Source organism: Aquarana catesbeiana, linkage group LG04 (assembly GCF_042186555.1).
Source record: "Aquarana catesbeiana isolate 2022-GZ linkage group LG04, ASM4218655v1, whole genome shotgun sequence".
Taxonomy (NCBI): domain Eukaryota; kingdom Metazoa; phylum Chordata; class Amphibia; order Anura; family Ranidae; genus Aquarana; species Aquarana catesbeiana.
In genome coordinates, this window is record NC_133327.1 from 673,732,077 (window position 1) to 673,756,542 (window position 24,466).

At 42.6% G+C, this 24,466-nt stretch overlaps 1 protein-coding gene across 1 annotated transcript in view; it reads left to right on the plus strand.

Annotated features, from left to right (window-relative positions):
- The window catches only part of HAO1 (hydroxyacid oxidase 1), a 45,584-nt gene that overhangs the window by 18,352 nt on the left and 2,766 nt on the right, over positions 1-24,466 (plus strand). Inside the window, exons 4-7 of the mRNA XM_073628623.1 lie at positions 2,839-3,014; positions 12,897-12,988; positions 19,485-19,643; positions 19,739-19,808. Of these exons, the coding sequence (XP_073484724.1) occupies positions 2,839-3,014; positions 12,897-12,988; positions 19,485-19,643; positions 19,739-19,808 (497 nt within the window). The remainder of the gene's footprint in view (positions 1-2,838; positions 3,015-12,896; positions 12,989-19,484; positions 19,644-19,738; positions 19,809-24,466) is intronic.

Sequence of the window (24,466 nt, forward strand, 5' to 3'; positions counted from 1 at the left end):
TTTTTTATTTGGTTATAAATAACAAACATGTTATACTTACCAGCTCTGTGTAATGGTTTTGCACAGAGCAGCCCCGATCTTCCTTTTCTCGGGTCCCCCGTCGGCGCTCCTGTCCCCTCATTCCTGCCGAGTGCCCCCAGAGCAAACAGCCTGTTATGGGGGCACCAGAGCCGAGCCACTGCTCTGTGTGTCCATTCAGACACGGAGCTGAGGCTCGGCCCTGCCCCTTCTCTCTCCTCATTGGCTCACTGACTTTAATGGACAGCAGCAGGGAGCCAATGGCACCCCGCTGCTGTCTCAGCCAATGAGGAGGGAGAGTCACGGACAGTCAAGTCTCTCGTGGCAACATCGCTGTATCGAGATGAGTTTCAGGTAAGTATTAGGGGGGCTGAGGGAGGCTGTTGTACACAGAAGGTTTTTTATCTTAACGCATAGAATGCATTAAGATTAAAAAAAACCCTGCTGCCTTTAGAAACACTTTAAATGCGGATGTAAAGCTGGCCATACCCTTGAGACGTGATGAATTCAAAATGACTTGAAAATGTGAATGCCTTTATCATTCAATTTTGGAATGAATGGAATGAAAACCATGTTCCCTGTTAAAATTTGCACAAAATTCCAACCTGTTCCTTCAATTTTCTCATCACTACAGTGAAAATCCGGTTGTTGATTTGACCCCATTAACTATTAGAAATTTGAACAAACTTTCTGAAAACTAAATTCTACTGGTGCTTTAACCATACATTTATGCCGGGGTCCTGTCAGAAAGCCGCTACCCATCAGAAAATGCAAACGGAAGTTACGTTCCATTGCGGCCATCTTGGTACACCCCGTACTCATCTGCAGTAAGCCTACAGTCAGAAAGTGGCAAGCGGACATCTTTTTACACCCACTGGAGTCTTGCATTTCACACTTATGTTTACCAGTAAACTGAGCTTATACAAGGCTTATAAAGGCTTACAAGAAGGCTTATAAAGCCTTCTCCAGCTTTGTGAGCGTCAACTATTTTCAGTTTCAGTTTTCTAGACAACTGCTTAGAAGAACCCATGGTGCTGATTGTTGGGACAAGGTCAGATGAGTCTGGCCATTTAAAACCTTTGAGATTGACATCACCTGGTCTTCCCAGACGATGATTGAGAACAATCCATGACACTGCCAGGTCTCAGCTTTGCAAAGGGGGCAGTGCATTCTATAAATTCTGCAGGGTGCCCAAACTTTTGCAGACGCCATTTTTTTGTTTTCTGTCATTTTGAAAGTGTAAATGATGGAAATAAAATCTAACTTTTTTTGACATATAAGAATGTCTAATCTGTAATTTGATGCCATTTGGAGATTTTTCCATCTTTCCTTGGCTTCGTTATGCACATTAATACACATTTTTACCTGGGGTGCCCAAACTTTCGATCCCCACTGTATAGTGAAATACAGTATTTGGAAGTCTGTGAAACTGTTTTGATGTTGAATTTTAAAAGCATCGGCAAGCATGCTAATCTCACAGGTTTGCTGATCTGACAGAACACCGCTGCTTTTAAAATTCAACATCAAAACAGTCAAACTATCAGATTTCTAAAGACTGTATTTCAATATATAAGCTCAGTTTACTTGTAAAATTAAGTGTGAAATGCAAGACTTCAGTGGGTGTAAAAAGATATCTGCTTGCCATCTTCTCACTATAGGCTTAGTACGGACAGGTGCGGGTGTACCAAGATGGCCACGACGGAACGTCACTTTGGTTGCATATTCTGATGGGTAGCAGCTTTCTGATAGAACACCCATTCTAATTTGGAAAACCATTATGAAAGTTATTTTATTCTATTATCTTCAAGTTTTCTTTCTTTTCTCTATTTATTATTTAGATAGTTATGTGTTATTTAACACCATTACACTTGAATACATATTTGGGAGCTTGAATAATTTAATAAGATCAGCACATTTTTCTGACCAATAGTTTTAAAAGTAAAAATAAAGTCCTGCCATGTAAACAGTATGATGAAGATGTAGACTATCTCTCAACATAGACTGGAGCACTTTCTTTGATTGTATGGATGAACATTGTATTTTGTGAAGAAGTTTAGGTACCTTAGCTTTCTCTTCATAATGGTAAGGGGGTGTTTAGGACTGATCATACATTAGGTGTTGGCGGCAGTACCAGTGCAGTATCAGTGCTAGAGAGCACACATGTTACAGGGTATTAGGCTCCTTAAAGTGGTTTCAAGGAAATCACCCTGATGAAGACACGTGATCCCTGTGTCGAACACGCGTAGGGGAGGGGCCAGGACGGAGCAAGAGGCAGTGTATCTGCTGTTTGACGAGATGCACACCATACCCTCATGTTACAGCAACTGTTTGCTTTACATAGAGCGGTGCACTGACACACCTAACGATTGTGAGTACCCCATTTGGGGGAGTGCTTTTCATTTCTGAATAAATTTTAAAAACGATATTATACTATATATTTTTTTCTTCTCATCTATCTGTACACACTGCAATGGAGTCTGGGATCCTGTGATCAGCGTAGAGCCCTGGGGTGGTTCAAAAGCGTGATTTGACTTTGTTTAGCGACTAAGTCACACGCTCTGAGGTGAGCGCATTACCTTGGGGGTCACCATATTGCACCATATTGGCCTGCGGCAGCTTTCAATAAAAGTAGACACCAAAACTGCCGATTTTGCTGCTGATCATTTGATAGTGTGAATTTGAAAAGTAAAGGCCCATTTGAAATTATTCATTTTGGACTTTGGTATGTTACAAAAAAGGCTAACTTTGCAGACCAGGCATTTACTATACATAGTGTGGAAGCTGTGATAGCAAAGATAACCTTCTTTGATTTATTTCCAGAATGAAAAACTTTGACACTGAAGAGCTGGCTTTTTCATCTAAACAAGGCTATGGGGAAGACAGTGGTCTAGCCGTCTATGTATCACAGGCTATTGATGCCTCTATCACATGGGAGGACATAGAGTGGCTCAGGGGACTTACTTCCCTTCCTATTGTAGCTAAAGGCATATTAAGAGGTATGGAATGTAGTAAAACAAAATTAAAATTGTATCATTTTAAAGTTTTTTTTTTTTTTAAACTGGGCTTAAATTATTAAAATGTCAGCTATAAGAACAGTCAGTAATATTATTCAGTGGTCAGATTAATTTATTTTCCAGATGCAATTTTCTGGTTTAGGTTTAATCTGATTGCTCGCATATTGTATGGGACAATACAGTTCTTACTTCACATAATATGATAAAGTTGTCCCATTTTGCTGTTACAACGAATTACTGATAGAACTGCAATACAGTATAGATTGAATATTAAAAGAGTTGCAATAGATTATTAATAGAAATACAGTAGATTATAGACAGACAAGTGATTGATAGAATTACACAAGATTATTGATAGAATTGTCAATGAATATATTTACAACAGTTTAAGATTAACTTAATGAGTTAATTTGTATAAAGGTTGATTTACTAAAGGCAAATAAGCTGATCATTTTGCAAGGTAGGTTGCACTTTGCAAGGAAATTTTCCCCAGAGCCTGTGAATTAGGTGAAGCTCTGATAACTTCCATCATCCAATCACATGTCAGCAAAAAAGCATGTGATTGGGTACCCTTTGCAAAGTGAGATTGCACCTGTAGCACAGTCCCCTTGAGGATTGCTTGGATTTACCTGCTCGTCTGCATTGCCATGACCCTGTGAAACTTCCGACCACCTGACACTCTGGGTTCAGACATCTTTCACAAGCACCTTTAAATGACACGTCACACACAAATATATTTGTATTATCTCAGATTTTACTGAAGTAAGAAAAGTAGTATTAGTTTACAAAAGGGAAATAGATCAACCAAGTTCTGGATAACAGCCCAGACTCGGTAGAGGAATTCCCCCAAAGGCAGCTTAAGAACAATTGGGAGAATACAATAAATGGGTGAAATGTGCAGCACTTAAACAATCATATAAACCATGACAAGCAATATGAATGAAATAAATGAATAATGTGCACAAGTGAATCCAAAGAGTCCTCTAATAGGACATATAATGTCAATAAAAAGGAAACTTCAAAGTGCAATGTCCAAAAAAAAAAAATCAGCGACGATCTTCAACTTCATATAAAAAATATAATGATAATCCTCAACCACATATAGGTGCATATAATATGGTGACAGTCTTTAACTTCAGATGTATGCATAAGGTGTGTTAACAATTGCTAGTAGATCCACCACCAAAGACACCAGAAGCAGTATACCAGAGGGATTGAGCTCAGGTAGGTCTACACCTAGTGAGTCAATCAAACTTTGTGGTATAATATACCAAGGGGATCAGGTTCACAATCCAGGTATGACCTCCAGATGGACCTCCAGGTGGATATGGGATGTGAGTGGGGTCAATAGATATGGGCAATCTTCCCCACCGCTAAAAGAAGAAAGAAGGCAAATAGCGTAAATCCGTATGGAACACGTTTAATGTATGTGTTTATAATTTACGGGAGAATACAATACACACGTATGTACAATGAGATACTATCTGAAGCATGACCTGTAGGACAATAAAGGGTTGGGTGATTAATGCAAGGTGGTTACACTCTAAAGGGGAACCCCGGGCCGGCCTATTAAACCATTGAATCCTAGTGAGAGATTAGACAGAATGAGGATGGTGTAGAGCCCTTTAAATAGTAACAACAGCAATGTCTGAGGTGCAGGCCTAATAATCCTGGCAGTTGGAGCTCATTAGAATGTATCCAATAAGGCACAGTGATGCTATAACAGACTGACTGGCTTAAACAGGCTAATGGTACTCCTTGAAACAGTTGTAGGTAAAGGTGTCTATGCACAGTGTTCAAATAGAATTGCAGTAAAGTGTTCCCAAGGTAAAGGTGTCTGTACACAGTGTTCCAATAAAGGAACCAGGGAAAGATTGCGGAAGATGGGCATTTGCCCTCTAAACAACGACTGAACCGAACTAGATGCATTGCAGACAGCGACCTGGGAAGAGACGTCCGTCAATGGAACCGCCAGCGATGACCCACAGGTGCAGAGTGTGGATGAGCGTGATGTCAAGCTGCTGAGTTGGTTCCCTGTAGATGTCTGAGGAACAGCAAGCAGAGTTGGGCCTTCCAGGACTGGGCCGGAATCACTTGAACACCGCATGGTAAGCCTCAACCTCTCTCTCCCCATCACGGAGAGGTGTGCATTCCGCAAGGACCAGGAAGAAGAGACCGTGGGGCGGATCTCCGGTCTCCTTTATAGACTTTCCTCGGCTGGTGGCGAAGATCCCTGGGATGTGTACTCCCGGTTTGTGGTTAGGCAATGCAATCGCTGGCAGAAAGACTACTAATCCCACAATCCATTGGGTTGGGCTCACCAATATGATGACAGTCACTGGCGCCCAGCATTAAAGAGATATAACTACAGATAGGGAATGGCAAGGAAACATACTGTATTACGATTATAGTCCACCATTGCTATACACCACATTCACTCTGGGGCAAATTCTCTTGCAAAATCAGCATCCTTTGGGGGGGCGTGACCGGATGTGTGACGGGATGCTAGAGTGAGTGGAGGTGAGGCGTGCGTGAGCTTCCCCCAGCCCGATGCCTCCGTGTCCGTCTGATGTGCCTAGCGCCCGGAGCCTGCCTGGATGAGCTTCTCCCCCCTGCTGCGAGCCTCACTGGCTGTTTGTCTCCCCTGCCCGCCAGTCCGAGACGGAGTGTGACCCCGGGACAGAGGTACGTCCGCCCGGAATAGGAAGAGACCCGAGCCCTCGGAGCGGGGAGAAGGGGGCTGGGCTTTCTGCCCGAGCGGTCGCCCGAGCAACGCTCCCGTCACCAGCGGGAAGTGGCGGCTGAGACAGCGTGAGTATAGGGCAGGAGGAGCCACAGCCACTGCCAGGAGCATCCAGGAGCTGCACTAAGGTACCGGCTGCTAATTTTTACCACCACTACTGTTACTACTAACTGTTGTGCTTACTAAAAAGCGGACCATCTCCCCCTGCTTCCCGTGGGGCGGACTACCACCCGGACAGTGGGGGGGTGAAGACATAGGTGACCCACTACACTGACACCCAGCACCTTTTTCATCCTATTCAGTGACAACATACCTCTTGCTAGTCGGCGGTGGGTTGGGGTGGGGAGGGGGTAATAGCCCGGAGACTGACAGTGCAGCGGCTTCAGCCGATTTTCGGCTGATTGGATTTGTGGCTGGTCGGTTATCCCAGTCCCTGCCTGGAGGATACTGCTGGGTCTGTGAAGCCGCTGAGGGTGTTGAGAGGTGGGGGGAGGTGGGGTGGAGAGGGGGGGGAAAGCAGAGGAGGAGGGGAGAGTGCGGGAAGGCAGGGCAAAGGGGAGAGCAGAGGGGGTGAGAATAGGAAGAGAAGAGAGAGGAAAAGTCGCATAGCACAAACTTTACGCGTGGCTAAAACCTCCTAATCTATCTCTCGGACCAATACAACCAGCTATGACTAGGAAAAAGGGAGAAGAGCCGCAGCCACAGGAGAACTCTAGCTCCCAAACGACCCGCGCCTCTAAAGAGAAGGGAAATCAGGTAGCAGCGGCAGCAGCGGCCAAACTTGAAAAATTTGCTCACCCCTCTACCTCTTCCTCTTCTCCATCTAAAAATATCCAGCACCAGCAGGATAGACTACAGGCAGGGGACAGGAAGAGCCTAGGAAAAGGACCTGCGACAACACACACAACAAAGGCAGCAAATAGTAAAAGCTTACAGGGGGAGCTCGCAGGATCAGTGAACAACAATGCTATTGTGCATAACGCACCAGGAGAAGCGGAACCCACATTGAAAGACGTTTTATGCGCTGTCAACTCCTGCAAGGCCTCCCTTAGCGATTTGTGCGCCCAGCTCACCGGGCTAAAGGATGAGCTAATTACAGTAAGCCAAGAACTGCAAAGGACTATCTCTAGAACAACAACACTGGAGGAGAGAGTAAGCCAAGCTGAGGACGACCTAAACCCACTAAAACAAGAGCTTAAGGCAATAAAAATGCAGATAGACCTACACAACGCTAAATTTGAGGAAATGGAAAATAGGTCCCGCAGAAACAACGTAAGGGTGGTAGGACTACCGGAGCGGTGTGAGGGCTCCCACCCCGAGGAGTTCTTTGAGAATTGGCTTAGGGGAATATTCGGGGCGGAAACTTTCTCCCATCTTTTTTCCATTGAAAGAGCTCATAGGGTGCCAACTAGGACTCCATCAACAGGGGGATACCCCAGATCTATAATTATAACGTTGATCAACTACAGGGATAAGGTAACCCTGATGCGCAGGGCCAGAGAATTGGGAGATATCCTGTACAATGGAACTAAGATTTTATTTTTCCCCGACTATTCCCCAGATCTCCAAAAACGAAGGGCTGAATTCAGGGATATTAAGCGAAACCTGCGGAATTATAAATTGGAGTATGCCCTGCTGTATCCCGCTCGACTGCGCATTGTTGCCCTAGGGTCTACCCATTACTTTGACACAACAACAGGGGCAACAAAATGGCTGGAAGATAATAAAAAGGACCTGTTGAGTTAGGGCTCGGAAAAAAAAGGCCAGTCAAGTTAGGAAAGGAGGGGAGGAAAACGTATACTTTTTCTTCATTTTTTTTTTTCTCCTTCTCCTTTTCTTTTTTTTTTCTTTTTTTTTCTTGTCATTTTCTCGTTTTTTTTTTTTTTTTTTTTTGAGCAAACAGTAGACGACACGGGGGGGGGGGAAGGGGGGGGGGTGTTAGATGGAAGCACGAATCAATGATGCGCTTACACGGATCACAAATGCTTTAAGTATCGCTTTGAAAGTTTGGAAGAGGGCAGTGGGAAGGAGGGAGGGGGGTAAGGGTGTGGTAGGAAGACACTATGCATCTTATTTTTGCACGAGTCAGGTGATGTTTTCAGAATGGTTGGGAGGGGGGAAAAACCAGGTCACAAGTGCTGCCCCCAGCGCTAGCCTAACTAGGCAGGAGGGGGGGTCACGAACTAGGGGGGAGGGGGGGGGGAGGAATGCAGGGGGAGGGGGGGCGGGTGGGGGGTTTGCAGTGATTTATAGGGTTGGGCAAAGGGGCGCTTGCAAATTACACATAATTAGGAGGGGGAGGCCTCTAAAGGCAATGTATACCGGTACACGTGTTTTTGTATTTGCAATTAAGGGTTGTAGAGTGGGGATGGAGAGATCCCTGAGTACGGGGGTGCTACGTCCCTCCCCACTCTCCCTTTTTTTTCTTTTTTTTTTTTTTTTGGTTTGCACATTCACGTAGTTGGCAAGTTTTGGACCCACGAATCCACAAAGGCACTGATTCTCCATTTTTTTTTAGGTTGCTTTGGTATTTTTTTTTCTTTTTTTTTCTTGACTAGATGCCATTAAAAACGTTAAGAATAGGTTCCTGGAATATTAGGGGTATGAGCGACCCGGCCAAAAGGGCCGCGGTGTTTTTGGCGATGGAGGCTTATGGCGTCGAACTGGCTTGTCTGCAGGAAACTCACCTCACCAACGATACCAAATCAAACGCTCGGAACTATAAATTTCAAGAACAGTATCATTCTGTATACACCTCATATTCAAGAGGTGTGAGCATACTGGTGGGTAGGAGTATTTCATTTTCCTGCAGGGAAGCCAGGATAGACGCGCTGGGCCGCTATGTATTCCTGAGCTGCGTTGTGGAAAATAGACCACTAGTGCTTGCAAATATCTATGTTCCGCCTCCGTTTAATACAGAGCCCATATTGGATCTGTTGGAGTTTGTGGATAACAAGGCTGATGTACCTATAATTTTGGTGGGGGACTTCAATACTGTTCTGGACAACACAATGGACCGATTTCCACCACTGAATCGGGCAGAGAGACTATCAGAGGGACGCCTAGGTCAACTCCTGAGAGAGGTTGGGTGGTGCGACCTATGGAGATCCCACAACCCAAACACCCGGCAGTATTCCTGTTACTCAGGAACACATTCCACCCTCTCGCGCTTAGACATGGCATTAGGTAACTGTGAGGCCCTGCAATTAGTAGGGAACATAGAGTATAAGCCGAGGGGAATCTCAGATCACTCTCCTATGACTCTGACCCTGAATCTAAACACTAGAATCGGCCGGAAAAGATGGACAATAAAACCGCTCTGGTTAGATCTTATAAGCTGCCCAGAAGAAGTAACCTCCAAATTAAAAGAATTTGTAACATTTAACGCAGGTACAGCACCGACGGGTGTAGTGTGGGATGCCCTAAAAGCGTTTCTTAGAGGATTACTACACCAACAGGTCACCAAAATAAAGAAAAAGTCAAGGGAATGGGAGGCGAGGGCCAGCAGGGAAGCTATGGAATCAGAGGCGCAATATGTGGCGGATCCAACTCCTGTAAAGCAGGCGATCTGGCTCAATCGACAACAAGAGTATAGAGAGGTAATCAATAGAAGAGCAGAGAATAAAAGACTTTTCCAGAAACAAAATTATTTTGGTGAAGGGGAGAAAGTAGGTCGGACCCTTGCACTTATAACGAAGTCTAACCTATCCCCATCGGCCATTTTCTCGATTAGGACACCGGCTGGAGAGATCACTTCCGATCCTGTCGCGGTCCTAGAAACTTTCTCTGCGTTCCATAGAGATCTGTATAGGTCGCGCTGCGGGTCGGATCGGCGCAGTATGGACAGGTTTATAGAGGGGGTGGACCTACCCGCTTTATCGGAAGGGGATAGGAGTGCAATGGAGTCCCCCCTGACCTTAGAGGAACTCCAAGGGGCTGTCATGGAGATGTCAGCCCAGAAATCTCCCGGCCCGGACGGTTTGCCATTGGAGATTTACAGAAAATATGGGGAAGTGTTGCTCCCGGAGCTCTTAAGGGTATTGGAGCAGTCGTTCAAGGATGGACGACTGCCTTTATCCATGTCAGAGGCCGATATAATAATGATTCCAAAAGAGGGAAAAGATCAACTGGAAGTCACCTCATATAGACCGATATCATTGTTGTGTTCTGATGCCAAAATTGTCGCAAGGGTGCTCGCATCCAGATTGAACAAATGCATCGCAAACCTGGTACACCCCGACCAATCAGGGTTCATCCCTGGTCGGTCAACTAGCACTAATATCAGAAGGGCCTACCTGAACCTCCAGGTGCCGACCGAGAATACAGGGACTAGAGCCATATTGTCCCTGGACACCGCTAAGGCCTTTGATAGCCTAGAGTGGGACTACCTCTGGTGGGTACTTGAGAGGTTTGGATTTGGCCCTGTTTTTATTGGCTGGTTAAAGATCCTCTATAGAAATCCCAGTGCAAGGCTTAAGTTAAACAATGATTACTCGGAAAGTTTTTCCCTCGAAAGAGGGACGAGACAGGGTTGCCCTCTGTCTCCTATGTTGTATGTTTTAGCCATGGAGCCACTGGCGGGCGCGGTGAGATCATCACCCGAACTGCAAGGATTTCTTAGAAAAGGGCGGGAGGAGCGAATAGCGCTTTTTGCGGACGACTTCCTATTTTTCCTTGGAGATACGACCTCCTCACTGGAGAAGATCATGAACCTTGTGGAGGACTTCGGAAAGTTCTCAGGGTTAATCATTAACTGGGAGAAATCGTCGCTCCTGCCGGTCGATCCATTGGTTAGCCCGATCCCGACTAGTTTGCCCCAACTGAAAGTCACTGAGAAAATGAAGTATCTCGGCATTGTGCTATCCAGGGACCTCAGTGAGTTCATCGAGGATAACCTGGCCCCCCTCCTGTTAAAATTTAAAAAGAAATGTGATATTTGGAGTAGACTCCCCCTGTCTGTGGCGGGTCGGGCCAATTTGATCAAAATGGTTTGGCTACCTCAGCTGCTATACCTGCTCCATAACTCCCCAGTTTGGATTGGAGAGAAGTGGTTCCAAAAAATTCAATCTCTCTTTGGGAAACTAATATGGAAAAAAGGGCAGGCCAGGATAGGCCTGCAAAAGCTGCAGTGTCCTACCACGGAGGGGGGTTTGGGGGTTCCCCACCCCTTTGCTTACTTTCTGGCAGCCCAGCTGCAGCAGCTGGGCGGATGCGACACTGATGAAAGGGGAAGTAGGAGTGCCCAACTTATTTTGCAAGGTTGCCCACATAGCTCATTGGTGGAAGCACTGGAGGCAGAGTCACTACAACGAGAGACCCCTACTTTTAAAATGACCTCCAGGGTCTGGCAGACAACCAAGCGAATAATGGGATATAAAGGAATTTCAGAATATTCCCCAATCTGGAACAACAAGAACTTATAGGAATTATTATCTGTTGAGGGTAACAGGCTGTGGGAAAGGTGTGGGATAAGCCGGCTAACACAGCTATATGAGGGGGATATCTTGAAACCTTTCGAGGAATTGAAATACGAGTATGGGATCCCAATTCGCGCATTCTATACTTATTTACAGATTAGACATGCCTTGAATAGGCAGTTTGATAGGCATCCTCCCATATGGTGTAGGACTCCGCTGCTACACACCATAGTTAAATCAGAGACCTCCAAGGGGCTAATCTCAAAGATATACACCCAATTAACAAAGAGCATAAACATCCAGGTAGGCCTCCCTGGGGGTAGGGCCAGATGGGCGGCCGATGTGGGGGCGATAACGGACGCTGAGTGGAAGAGGATCCTGGAATTTGGCACTGAAGTGTCTGTCTCGCCTTCACAATTGGCCTCCCATCTGATGCTGCTACATAGATCTTATTACACTCCAAAAAAGCTTTTTGTGTTTGGCCGTAGAATCAATGATGAGTGCCCTAGATGTAGAGGAACAGGCGATTTAATCCACATGATGTGGCGGTGTCCAAAGTTAGTCAGGTATTGGTCCGAGATTTTAAAGAAAATAAATACAACGTTCAAAACTAACTTAGCGCCTGATCCTAAGACTTGTGTGCTTGGCCATGTCAACAATGGGCTGAGAGACAGGAGCACAGCGGTGGCCGTAGCTAGATGTTTGTTCCAAGCGAGGAAACTAATAGCGCAGCTCTGGCAATCAAGAACTCCTCCGACTTCGGAGGATTGGAATAGAATAGTTGACTCCACAGTGTGGTGCGAGAGGACGTTCTATACTAGGGCTGGCAACTATAACAAGTTTGTGAGGTTGTGGGGACCATGGGTCCAAGTAATGCCGTGCCTGCAAGCAGTGCTATCTGTATGCTGAGAGCGCTCATGTCTTCAGTAACGGGGCACAGCTATACTAGGTGCAACTCAGAGTTAAGAGAGAATATTGCACAGCCTTGTCGTTGCCCATCAGCAGCGCCCGGATACTATGGAGGGTATTAAGAGAGGGCTACTGGGGGGTGGGGGGAGGGTCCAATTACGTGAAAAGGCAATAAAATATACTAATATGACACGGCCATGGCAGGAAGGTGGTCACCAGGTCCAGGGGCACTAGTTGCATGATACGGGCCCCGCAGCTTGGGACTTCTGGTGACACTTACACACTGTATTGCAAATTGTAATTCCTCACTTTACGAGGGGAAGGGGGGAAAAAAAAAAAAAAAGGGGGGAATAACAATAGAATGCCACAATGATGTGACTAGATTAGAGACGCATATGAGCATTAATCTGATAGTAGTCTCTGGATAAAGTTAACTGACGTGGCAAAAAAAAAAAAAAAAAAAAAAAAATCAGCATCCTTTAGTGAATCAACCCTAAAGAGTACAAATAGAAGTCTGTAATCCAAGGTGTGATTAGATATTTTATAATTTCCTGTCCCATAAGATTCAATCCACATCATTTGACTTTATTGTGTCAAAGTTACCACCTTTCCTAGGAAGGAGTACCAGCCTTATGATCTATTTCCTATTTATATAATACCGGAGACAAGTCTCATTTTTACAAACCATGCTAGTAAAGTAACAACCGGGCAACACACCCTACTTGTACCTTTTTCGGCATGCCATGTCCTTTTCTATCACACTTTTTTATGTAAAACAATGTCTTTATTTTCCAGCTGATGATGCTAAAGAAGCTGTTAAACGTGGAGTAAGTGGCATCCTGGTGTCAAATCATGGTGCACGCCAGTTAGATGGTGCTCCAGCTACAGTGAGTGGTGTTTATTGTTACATTTATGAGTTAGGTTACAAGGGCTATACCAAAAGTATTTCAAAAGTGGCCATAACTTTCTATTAAACTTACATATGCTTCTTCTTTTTTACGGCAAATAATGGATTCCAAGCAAAAGCAAAGTGCCACCATTGAGTTCTTGACAAAAGAGAGGTGCAGGCTGTCCAACGTCCACAGAAGGCTACAGAATGTGTATGGAGATGAGACCATTGATAAGTCACCAATGACAAGACATCGTTCTTGTCCATGGTGTCATCTCCATAAACATTCTGTAGCCTTCTGTGGATGTTGGACATCCTGCACCCCTCCTTTGTCAAGAACTCAGTGATGGCAGGTTGCTTCTGCTCCATTATTGAAAAAGCCATAAAAAAAAAAAAAAAAGAATAAGAATAAGAGTTACTCTACCAACATGTGAAATTTGAACGATCTACAGTAAGTAAGTTAATAAAAAAAGTTATGCCCCCTTTTACATTACTTTCGGTACAGCCCCCGTATTTATGAAAACTGAAGATATGACTTCTGTGTTATCAACCAAGTTTTCCACTACCCCCCCCACAATTCTATTGACCTATCATTGTGTTGGGCTGCCTAATGTCCAATAGAAATGCTGTGGAAGTAGGAAAGAATGGGTAAGCTTTGGTACTATCTATATAACTATCTTTCTGACCTTTGCCTGCCAGGATGGTCATTTGGCAATAATAACAGGGTATTGCAGGCCTTACTGCTACTATCACAGATTGTCTTTAAAGAGGAACAGCAGTCTGCTCACATAATATGTAATAAAAATATCTTTGCCACCCTGAAGCTTCCCTCCAACCACTTTGCATATTATTTTATATATACTGTGATTCTTTACTATACAAATATGTTGCAGAAATCTCCTCCCACTGAGTCTGGATGCAGCCATTTTAACTCTGGGCAGCTGAAGCTGCTGCCTATTCACTTCCTGGATTTACACAGACACCCCTCCAGCTCTGCAGCTCTCATTGGCCCTCTTATGACTCACCCCCTTCCTGGCAAACTCTCATGAGAGTGAAAGAGAGAGAGTTGTGCATGATGTCATAAGCCTAGGCTTTTTACCAGACAAGAAAGAGGAAGTGGGCTGTATAAGGTATTTACTGGCAGAAAAAAATGTTTTACTATCCAAAGTTAAAACAACAAGGACAGAGGATTTAATAGACGGAAAGATGAAAAAATGACTAAAGTTCCACGTTAAGAGGATCGAAACTGTTTGCTGTTTACCTATTCAGTGGTTAAAAAGCCAAATAATAATGTTCTGCTGCCAAGAAAGATTCTAAGTTATGTAGAAAAAAACAAACAATTGTGCAGTTTGGCTGCTAGAAAGTCAAGATATCATTATGAGATGGGCCGAGATACAAACTACAGAAAATAGTTCTCACCAGTGAAGTCTTCCAGATATATAAGAAGTTGGTGAGTTCTACAATGGACTAGATCAGGAGGTTTAAATGTCAAGATCGTAGGGCTGAGTTTATACTTGCAGTTGGAGGCTCAACTGCAAATTTTACCCCCCCCCCCCCCCCTTGAGCTGCAAAGGCAGTGTAGGGCAGTGTACATATACCGCGGCAAAGCAGAGCAGTGCCACAAAAATTATCCCCTCTGTTGGGTTCAGCAGGCAGTACTACATCCATGTGCAATGCATGCAGTTGGGGCACGCATGCGCGAGGTTTAAGGGGTAAAACAGGTGGTAAAGAGGTGACATAAGTCCTCCTCACCTCCTTATACAAGTGTAAATACCAGTATATTTTCTGTAGGACTGGTAGTTTCAGCTTCCACAGTTATGTACTGCAACTGATGGCAACGAAAAAAAAATACTACTTTTGGATGGAATTGGTCTTTAATACTTTATACCAATATAAGTATGTATTGTATGTACCATGCCTGTGGAACTCCAGTGGAACTGGCAATCACTGTAGTAGGCAATGTTACTACTGTGATCTGTGGGTCCTATCCCGAGCTGCATTGTGAACACCGGAGGTCTCTTGCTTGGCATGAATGCCTATCGGGGAACATTTTGTATTTTTTTCATTGAATGCAAAATGTTCTCTGATTGGACAAGGTGGAGATCATGACACCACCTTATCCAATCAGAGAAAGCTTTTTTTTTCATTCAGAAAATGCAGTGTTCCCTGGATCCTGGGCCAAGTAAGTGACCTTTGGTGTTCACAATGCAGCAGGGTAGCGGCTTGACACGGGACCCAGAAGCTTGTGAAGATGATTGTAGTAGCGATGCCTACGCTAGTGATTTCCAGCTTCCGCGAGGATCCCAAAGGTATGACACATCCGTACTTACATTGATCCAAGATAGATCAATGCAACTATGTAAAAATTGCCACACCTAGAATTCAGCTTTAAGAAAAACACTTCTGTATATCCAGTGATCATCACAAAACATAAAAACAGGACAAAAGAAAAGCACCTAGGTTTCCCCAGATAGCAGATTCCAGGTATCCTTGTTAAGGTTAGAAAATCAATACAGACTTTCAATAAATCATTCAATCCACCTTTCATATTTTATATCTCATACAGGAGAAAACAATGCATTCCTGATTCTTGAAAATATTCTTCATAAATGCATACCAAAGCCAAAATATCGGGACTCTTGTACACAAACCATCAAACATAAAGATTGGATGACTGCACACTGATAATAAGACTCAATAACAACAATGACAACAATAAGAGTCTTGAAGTTTATTTCCAAAAAGCAAAAAAGTCCAAATAACAAAGCCCAGGGTAAACAGCAAGTGTTGACGCGTTTCACTCTAACAGGTGCTTAATCATAACACATTATACACAGCAGCTGACGCCAAGCTATGCAGTGTAATAATGTGACGTCCTTACAGGATGTCTCCAATTTACAAACCGACCTCAATGTTTCATTGGGCGACTACGTGGCAGAAGAGGTTTAATGTAGATAAATGTAAAGTTATGCACTTGGGGGCTAAGAGCATCATACATACTAGGGGGAGTACAACTGCGGGAATCAGTGATGGAGAAGGATCTGGGAGTTTTGGTAGATCATAAGCTCAATAATAACATGCAATGCCAAGCTGCAGTTTCCAAAGCAAGCAAAATCCTTTCTTGTATTAGGAGAGGTATGGACTCCAGAGAGAGAGATATCATTTTGCCCCCCCTGTACAAATCATTAGTAAGACCTTATCTGGAATATGCAGTTCAGTTTTGGGCACCAGTTCTCAAAAGGGATATCGGGGAACTGGAGAAAGTGCCGAGAAGGACAACCAAACTGATAAGAGGCATGGAGGAGCTCAGCTATGAGGGAAGATTAGAGGAACTGAATCTATTCCCTCTCGAGAAGAGGAGTATATGAAAACGCTACTTGATATGAAAAAATGAATGTACCTTCGTCCTATTACTAGATAGAGATTTGGACAGTTGTGGAGGCAACACGGACTCTCGTGGTACGATATGAACTTACAACAGTCAATTTACAAAAATATATAAATGTATTATGCACAAATATACACATCATAAAAAGCCTTCAATAGTAGATAATATACATTGAATGCTGCTAATCATGTAGCATCAACTTGTCTGACATAAATTCCAATTCATGTCAGACAAGTTGATGCTACATGATTAGCAGCATTCAATGTATATTATCTACTATTGAAGGCTTTTTATGATGTGTATATTTGTGCATAATAAATTTATATATTTTTGTAAATTGACTGTTGTAAGTTCATATCGTACCACAAGAGTCTGTGTTGCCTCCACAACTGTCCAAATCTCTATCATTAGAAGAGAAGATTAAAGGGGGATATGATCGGCATTTTATAAATACATAAGTGGTCCATATAGTGAACTTGGTGTTGAGTTATTTACTGTAAGGTCGTCACAGAGGACAGGGGGGCACTCTTTATGCCTAGAGGAAAATAAATTTCACCTCCAAATACGAAAAGGTTTCTTCACAGTAAGAACTGTGAAAATGTGGAGTAGACCCCCTCCAGAGGTGGTTCTGGCCAGCTCAGGAGATTGTTTTTTAAAAAGTCCTGGATTCTTTCCTAAATGTACATAATATAACTGGATACTAATATTTATAGGTAAAGTTAATCCAGGGACAAGCCGAATGCACCTTGGGGGATCAGGAAGTAATTTTTTTTCCCCTGCTGTAGCAAATTGGATCATACTTTGCTGGGGTTTTCACCTTTCTCTGGATCAACTGTGGGTATAGGATGGTGTATTTGGGATTGCATACATTTTTTTTTTTTTTATTGGTTGAACTAGATGGATGTCTTTTTTCAACCTGACTAACTATTTACCATTTAAGTACATCAATTTACATGTCCAGCTGTAATCAATCTGTGTTTATGCTCTAGTGATAAGACTCACACTTAAAACCCATAAAAGCAAAAATGCCTATACGTTCCAAACAAACATAACATACAAAAACACCAAAAATATACAAAATAGACCAAATATAAAGATCTGTTTCCTTGTCTCTTGCTGGCACCTAAGATTTTTTAAATGTTTTCAATCTTGATCTCTAATTATGAGAACTAATTTAGCTAATATGTGAATATAATTGTGGATTTATAGTTATGATAAGTTTATTGTATCCAATATTTAATAGCCACTAGGACCCCCTTTTGCCTTCAGAACTGCCTTTATTCTTCGTGGCATAGATTCAACAAGGTGTTGGAAATATTCCTCAGAGATTTTGCTCCATAGTGACATGATAGCATCACGCAGTTGCTGGAGATTTGTTGGCTGCACATCCATGATGCCAATCTCCAGTTCGACCACATCTCAAAGGCGCTCCATTGGATGGAGATCTGGTGAGTGTGGAGGCCATTGGAGTACAGGGACCTCATTGTCCAGTGGTGAGATGATTGAAGCTTTGTGACATGGTGCATTATCCTGCTGGAAGGAGCCATCAGAAGATGGGTACACTGTAGTCAAAAAGGGATGGACATGGTCAGCAACAATACTCAGGTAGGTCGTGGTGTTTAAACGATGCTCAATTGGTACTAAGGGGCCCAAAGTGTGCCAAGAAAATATCCCCCACATCATTACACCATCACCACCAAGGCAGGATGGATCCATGCTTTCACGCTGTTTACGCCAAATTCTAATGCCGTGTACACACGAGCGGACTTTACGGCAGACTTTGCCCGGCGGACGGGATTTGGTCGGACAATTCGATAGTGTGTGGGCTCCAGCGGACTTTGTTTTCTCAAAAGTTGGACGGACTTAGATTTGATTTGTGGATTGTGTGTAGGCAAGTCCGTTCATTTAGAAAGTCCGTCGTAAAGTCCGTCGAAAAGTCCGCCGAGCAAAGTCTGCCGTAAAGTCTGCTCGTGTGTACGTGGCATAAGGGTCCCAAAGTGTGCCAAGAAAATATCCCCCACACCATTACACCACCACCACAAGGCAGGATGGATCCATGCTTTCGTGTTGTTTACGCCAAATTCTGACTCGACCATCTGAATGTCGCAGCTGAAATCGAGACTCAACAGACCAGGCAATGTTTTTCCAATCTATTGTCTAATTTTGGTGATCCTGTGTGAATTGTAGCCTCAGTTTCCTGTTCTTAGCTGACAGGAGTGGCACCCGGTGTGGTCTTCTGCTGCTGTAGGCCTTCTGCTTCAAGGTTGGATGTGTTGTGCGTTCAGAGATAGTATTCTGCATACCTTGGTTGTAACAAGTGGTTATTTGAGTTACTGTTGCCTTTCTATCATCTCCAACCAGTCTGCCCATTCTCCTCTGACCTCTGACATCAATAAGGCATTTTCCTGCACACAACTGTCACTCACTAGATATTTTCTCTTTTTTGGACCATGCTCTGTAAACCTGAGAGGTGGTTGTGTGTGAAAATCTCAGTAAATCAGCAGTTCATGAAATACTCAGACCAGCCCATCTGGCACCAACAACCACGCCACGTTGAAAGTCACTTAAATCCTCTTTCTTCCCCATTCTAATGCTCTAATGCTTCTAATCTTTATGTTTGTCATCTCTAGAGTATATACACAGATTGGTTATAGCTGGACATGTAAATTGATTGCTTGAGTACTTAAATGGTAGAGCCACTGTGCATGTGATGCGATTAAGCGCTTGTTGGCATGAAACACGTCAACACTTGCTCTTTACCGTGTCTTTGTTATTTGAAATTGTTTGATTTTTTATTTTTTGAAAATAAACTTCAAAGATCTTATTGTTAATAGTGTGTGGTCATCCAATCTTCATGTTTGATGCCTAGCAGTACGAGCCAGACCAGCACCTGATTCTCTTGGGGCTAAATAACAAGAGCGGACCAACCTAAAGCGGTGTATAGTGTTTGGACTCCTGTACACATACCCTTGAATACTTTAACTAGATAGGAACTAATCTAGGTATGGCATGGTATCTAATACATGGCTTTCATACAAGGCTGATTAAGTGTAAGATTAAAATACAACACCTCTATCTCTCTTATTTCTGTTTTTCCTTTACATAGATTGACGTGCTGCAAGAAATTGTGGCAGCAGTAGAAGGTAAAGTAGAAGTCTATCTAGATGGTGGAGTGAGGAAAGGAACGGATATCCTGAAGGCTTTAGCCCTTGGAGCCAAAGCAGTTTTCGTTGGACGACCTGTATTATGGGGCTTGGCCTATCAGGTAGATTGGAATTCTGCCTGTACTGTGAATAATATCACTCTAGGTATAGGGGCTATGACTAAATTTTTATTGTTTTTTTTTTTTTTGTATTCCAGGGAGAAGATGGTGTGAAAGAAGTTCTTAATATTTTAAAAGAAGAATTCAAATTGGCAATGGCTCTTTCAGGTGAGCTGAGATACAGTATGTCATAAATATTTTGGATATAATACAGGAAGTAGAATGTTGTTGGGCAGTACTAGCACTGGGCAACAATTTAAGAGTTAGAGAACCACAATACTTGGACTGCCCTGCCCATGCACACCTTACTTTAGCAGCGAGTCGTAAATTCATCTGGCCATTTTTAGTTTGCTGGTTAGATTTGGTGCAGTTACACATTGGAGGTCTTTGGATACCATTGAGCAACTCTGGGCTTCTGAAGTACCCCTGAACCTTTAAGGGACTATCACAAATGTGGTCCACACTTTAGTTCGGATCGAACCTGGAAGCAAGCAGTCACTCCCGCCAAATCAGCCACGGCCAGGACTTTATTGGCCTAATAAGGCCAATGATGTGGGCAATGGCTCTTTCAGGTAGGATGAGATATGTCATCCACAATTTGGATATGATAAGGGAAGTAGAATTTTGCTGGGAAGTTCTAAGAGAGTAAGAACCACACAACTTCAACTGCCCAGCCCATGCACACCTCACTTTAGAAGCTAGTTACATATTGATTTGAGTGGTTACCATGTTTACTTTGCTTCTTGGATTTGGTGCTGTTACACACTGGAGATCTTTGGCTGTCATTGAGTGAGTATTAGGTTTCTGGTCTGTCCCTGAACCTTTAGGGAACAAGCATTGGTTTGGTCCAAGCTTAGGTTTAGATTAAACCCAAAAGAAAGCTGTCACTCCCACCAAATGAATGCCCGATCTGCCATGAGAAAGGGCATAATTAACCTAATATAGTCAATGATGTTGGCAATGGCTCTTTCAAGTAGATGGAGATATGTCATAAACAATTTAGATATGATCGGGGAAGCAGAGTATTGCTGGAAGGTAAAAGAATTAGCCAACAATTTTAAGAGAAAGAACCACAAGACCTCCACTCCCCTGCCCATGTACATGTTACTTTCACAGCTAGTTATAAAATGATCTGACTGGTTGCCAGTTTTGGTTTGCTTGTTGGATTTGGTGCAGATAAACACTGGAGATCCTGGGGCTTCTGGTGTATCCCCAAACCTTCAAGGAACAAGCATGGGTTTAGTCCAAACGTACTTCAGATTGTACACCGAAGCAAGCTGTCACTCTTGCCAAATCAGCACCCAATCAGCCATGGCCAGGGCATCATTGATCTAACTTTGCCACATGGCCATATCTTGTCAATGACATTATCCAAATATGGCCATGTGGTGATATTAGGTAGATATCGGTAGCAACCCAGCACCTTTGTTCAGAACACAACAGCTCGGCAGGGAGAATTTGTTGATCTGCACTATTAGTGCGCATGGAGGAATCTGTTCTATTTTTTGTTCAGCCAACAGACTGAATGAAATGAATCTATGGGTCTATGGCCAACTTCACAGTACTAGTGCACAGAGGCTGTTGTAAGCTCTTTATTGATTCTGTTTGAAAAAGGAGAACATCTGCCACAAGAGTCTATTTCAAAGTCTTGCAAACCTTGAGAAAGTCAGCTTGCTACCACATAGAGCAGGGGTGTCAAACTCAATTTCATCGTGGGCCGCATTAGCATTATGATTGTGCTCAAAAGGGCCGGTTGTATCTGTAATATTAGATTTTCAGCGCATCCCCTCCCCTTAAATTAAATATCAAGAGCCACCCCACCATCAGAAGTTGAGTCCCCTACTCTCCCTAACATTACAGTGCACCCCCCTTTCCTTATGCTGCTGCTGGGAAGAAGCTGGATGCATTGCTTGAAAGCAGAAAGTAGGGGTCTGAAGGAGGACCAGAGGAGGGCTGGAGCTCTCCTGCAGCTGCAGGAGAGGTGTGAGGACCACATGAAATGGCCTGGAGGGCCGGATTCGGCCCGCGGGCGTTGTGTTTCACACCTGTGACATAGAGAGACACCCATATGGTGGCAGCTTTGCAAGTACCACTACTTTTTTGTGGGATCAGGGCACAAGGTCTATTTCCCTACTAGAAAGTGAATTTTGGTGTGTAGCTAGAGAAAGAAAGCCAAGGGTTTATTTTTGTATCCTATGTTTTATTGCTGTGGACAAGCTGCGTAAGTTACTAAATGCTGGAAATGCTGCCTCTCTATTGTTGGAAGTACAATAAAGCTGACTGCTAACAAAACTACAAGTCTTTTGACACGTAAAACAGTTTAAATATGTATTGTAATTTAATATTTAGCTGTGAGCCTAAAGTTTTACTTTTAGACACATCGTACTGCTTGTCTTGTAAAAAAAAAAATTCCACTCAATGTAATATAACATTAGGTCCCAAACGCTTTTTTATAAGAGCTTTATCCTAATTAGTTTTAAATACCTTCATGCAGTGACTGGAATAGGCAATTTAGGTGTAATACTTTAAAAGCTTATATAATTTAATCGGTTAATTAAAAGTGGATTTGCGGCATAGGTGTCAGGCTTCCCTGACACCTTTCATGGAGAAATTTCACCCCGAACCAAAATGTTCAAGTGATGATTGACATGCTAAACAATTCACACATCAAACTTTTCTTTTTATTTTGTTTTTATAGTTTTAATCTGTCCATTAAAAGCTAATTCTTTGATGTTATTTTTCAATCTCATCAAAGACGAGGCCGCTTATAAACAATTGTGTATCCCAGCTATTCATTAATCTACCATTCCTTTTTTTTTTTTTTTTTTGTAAATTACCTAAAGCGAGGGCTTATCTTCTTACTAGAGCTTAACACTGATTAACACTGCAGAAAAGTGTGAATTTTATATTGTTGATAATTCAGAGACTAAATACTGGGAATCAATGTTTCTGCAATACATTATAATGAAAGGTGGTTTGTGGTCAGTTATTTCTATTTTATGTTTGCAAGATTTATATCTATTATGTATACACAATTTATTATATATCTAATATTTATTATTATGGTATTAAATATTTATTTATAGTATTATATTTATAGTACTACAGTTATATATATTTATTTATACTGTACATTCATTTATTGTGGATATATATATATATATATATATATATATATACACACACAGGTATATATATATATATATATATATATATATATATATATATATATTTATATATATTCACTTGTAGAGGAGAACCGCACTCTGCTTACAGATTAGTGCCAGCAATCAGGTCTTCCCACTGACCTTGTATATAGAAAAAAAGTAGAAGAGGTTGCTGCACTTAAAAACTTCTTTGCTTTATTTCACAATATCTTCAGGAGAGATTTACAAAGCAAGTATAATCCTTTCAAGCAATATCAAAAGGCAACAAATGCCTACACAGTTTCAGATATGAGTAGATTCAGATATGGATGGATGGATGGATTACGTTTCGGGCTAGTCAGTTTATGCCCTTCCTGAGATTAGGATTATTATTATACTTGCTTTGTAAATCTCTCCTGAAGATATTGTGAAATAAAGCAAATAAGTTTTTAAGTGCAGCAACCTCTTGGACTTTTTTTATATATATATATACAGTGCCTTGAAAAAGTATTCACACCCCTTGAAATTTTCCACATTTTGTCATGTTACGAACAAAAACATAAATTTATTTTATTGGAATTTTATGTGATAGACCAACACAAAGTGGCACATAATTGTGAAGTGGAAGGAAAATGATAAATGGTTTTTCCAATTTTTTTACAAATAAATATGTGAAAAGTGTGGGGGGCATTTGTATGGCGCCCCCCTGAGTCAATACTTCGTAGAACCCCCTTTCTCTGCAATTACAGCTGCAAGTCTTTTTGGAGATGTCTCTAACAGCTTTGAACATCTAGAGAGGGACATTTTTGCCCCATTCTTCTTTGCAAAATAGCTCAAGCTCTGTCAGATTGGATGGAGAGCGTCTGTGAACAGCAATTTTCAAGTCTTGCCACAGATTTTCAATTAGAATTAGTTCTGGACTTTGACTGGGCCATTCTCACAAATGAATCTCCAATACAACAGAACAAAAACTCTTGCGCATAAATGTGTTAGCCCGACAGTTCAAAGTTCAGGATGGACGGTAACTTTCAGCCTTGCTGCCCTCAAGGATAGGGATATCCTGGCGATCAAACAAGAAAACAGAAAAGAGAGGGCGCACCGGCCTTGTGCAATATCCTTTAACATGTTTATTTAAAAGAACACGTAATAAAACTACTCACAAAGATAGATGAAAATCACGCTTAAGATAGTCTTTGACTTGTGACAAGTGGACAGATTGTCACAAGTCAAAGACTATCTTAAGCTTGATTTTCATCGATCTTTGTGAGTAGTTTTATTACGTGTTCTTTTAAATAACCTTGTTAAAGGATAATGCACAAGGCCGGTGCGCCCTCTCCTTTCTATTTTCTTGTTTTAACAAATGAATATGCTTTGATCTAAACCATTCCATTGTAGCTCTGGCTGTATGTTTCGGGTCGTTGTCCTGCTGGAAGGTGAACCTCTGCCCCAGTCTCAAGTCTTCTGCAGATTCTAACAGGTTTTCTTCTAAGATCACCCTGTATTTGGCTCCATCCATCTTCCCATCAACTCTGACCAGCTTCCCTGTCCCTGCTGAAGAAAAGCATCTCCACAACATGATGCTGCCACCACCATGTTTCACAGTGGGGATGGTGTGTTCAGGGTCATGTGTAGTGTTAGTTTTCCACCACACAGCGTTTTGATTTTAGACCAAAAAGATAA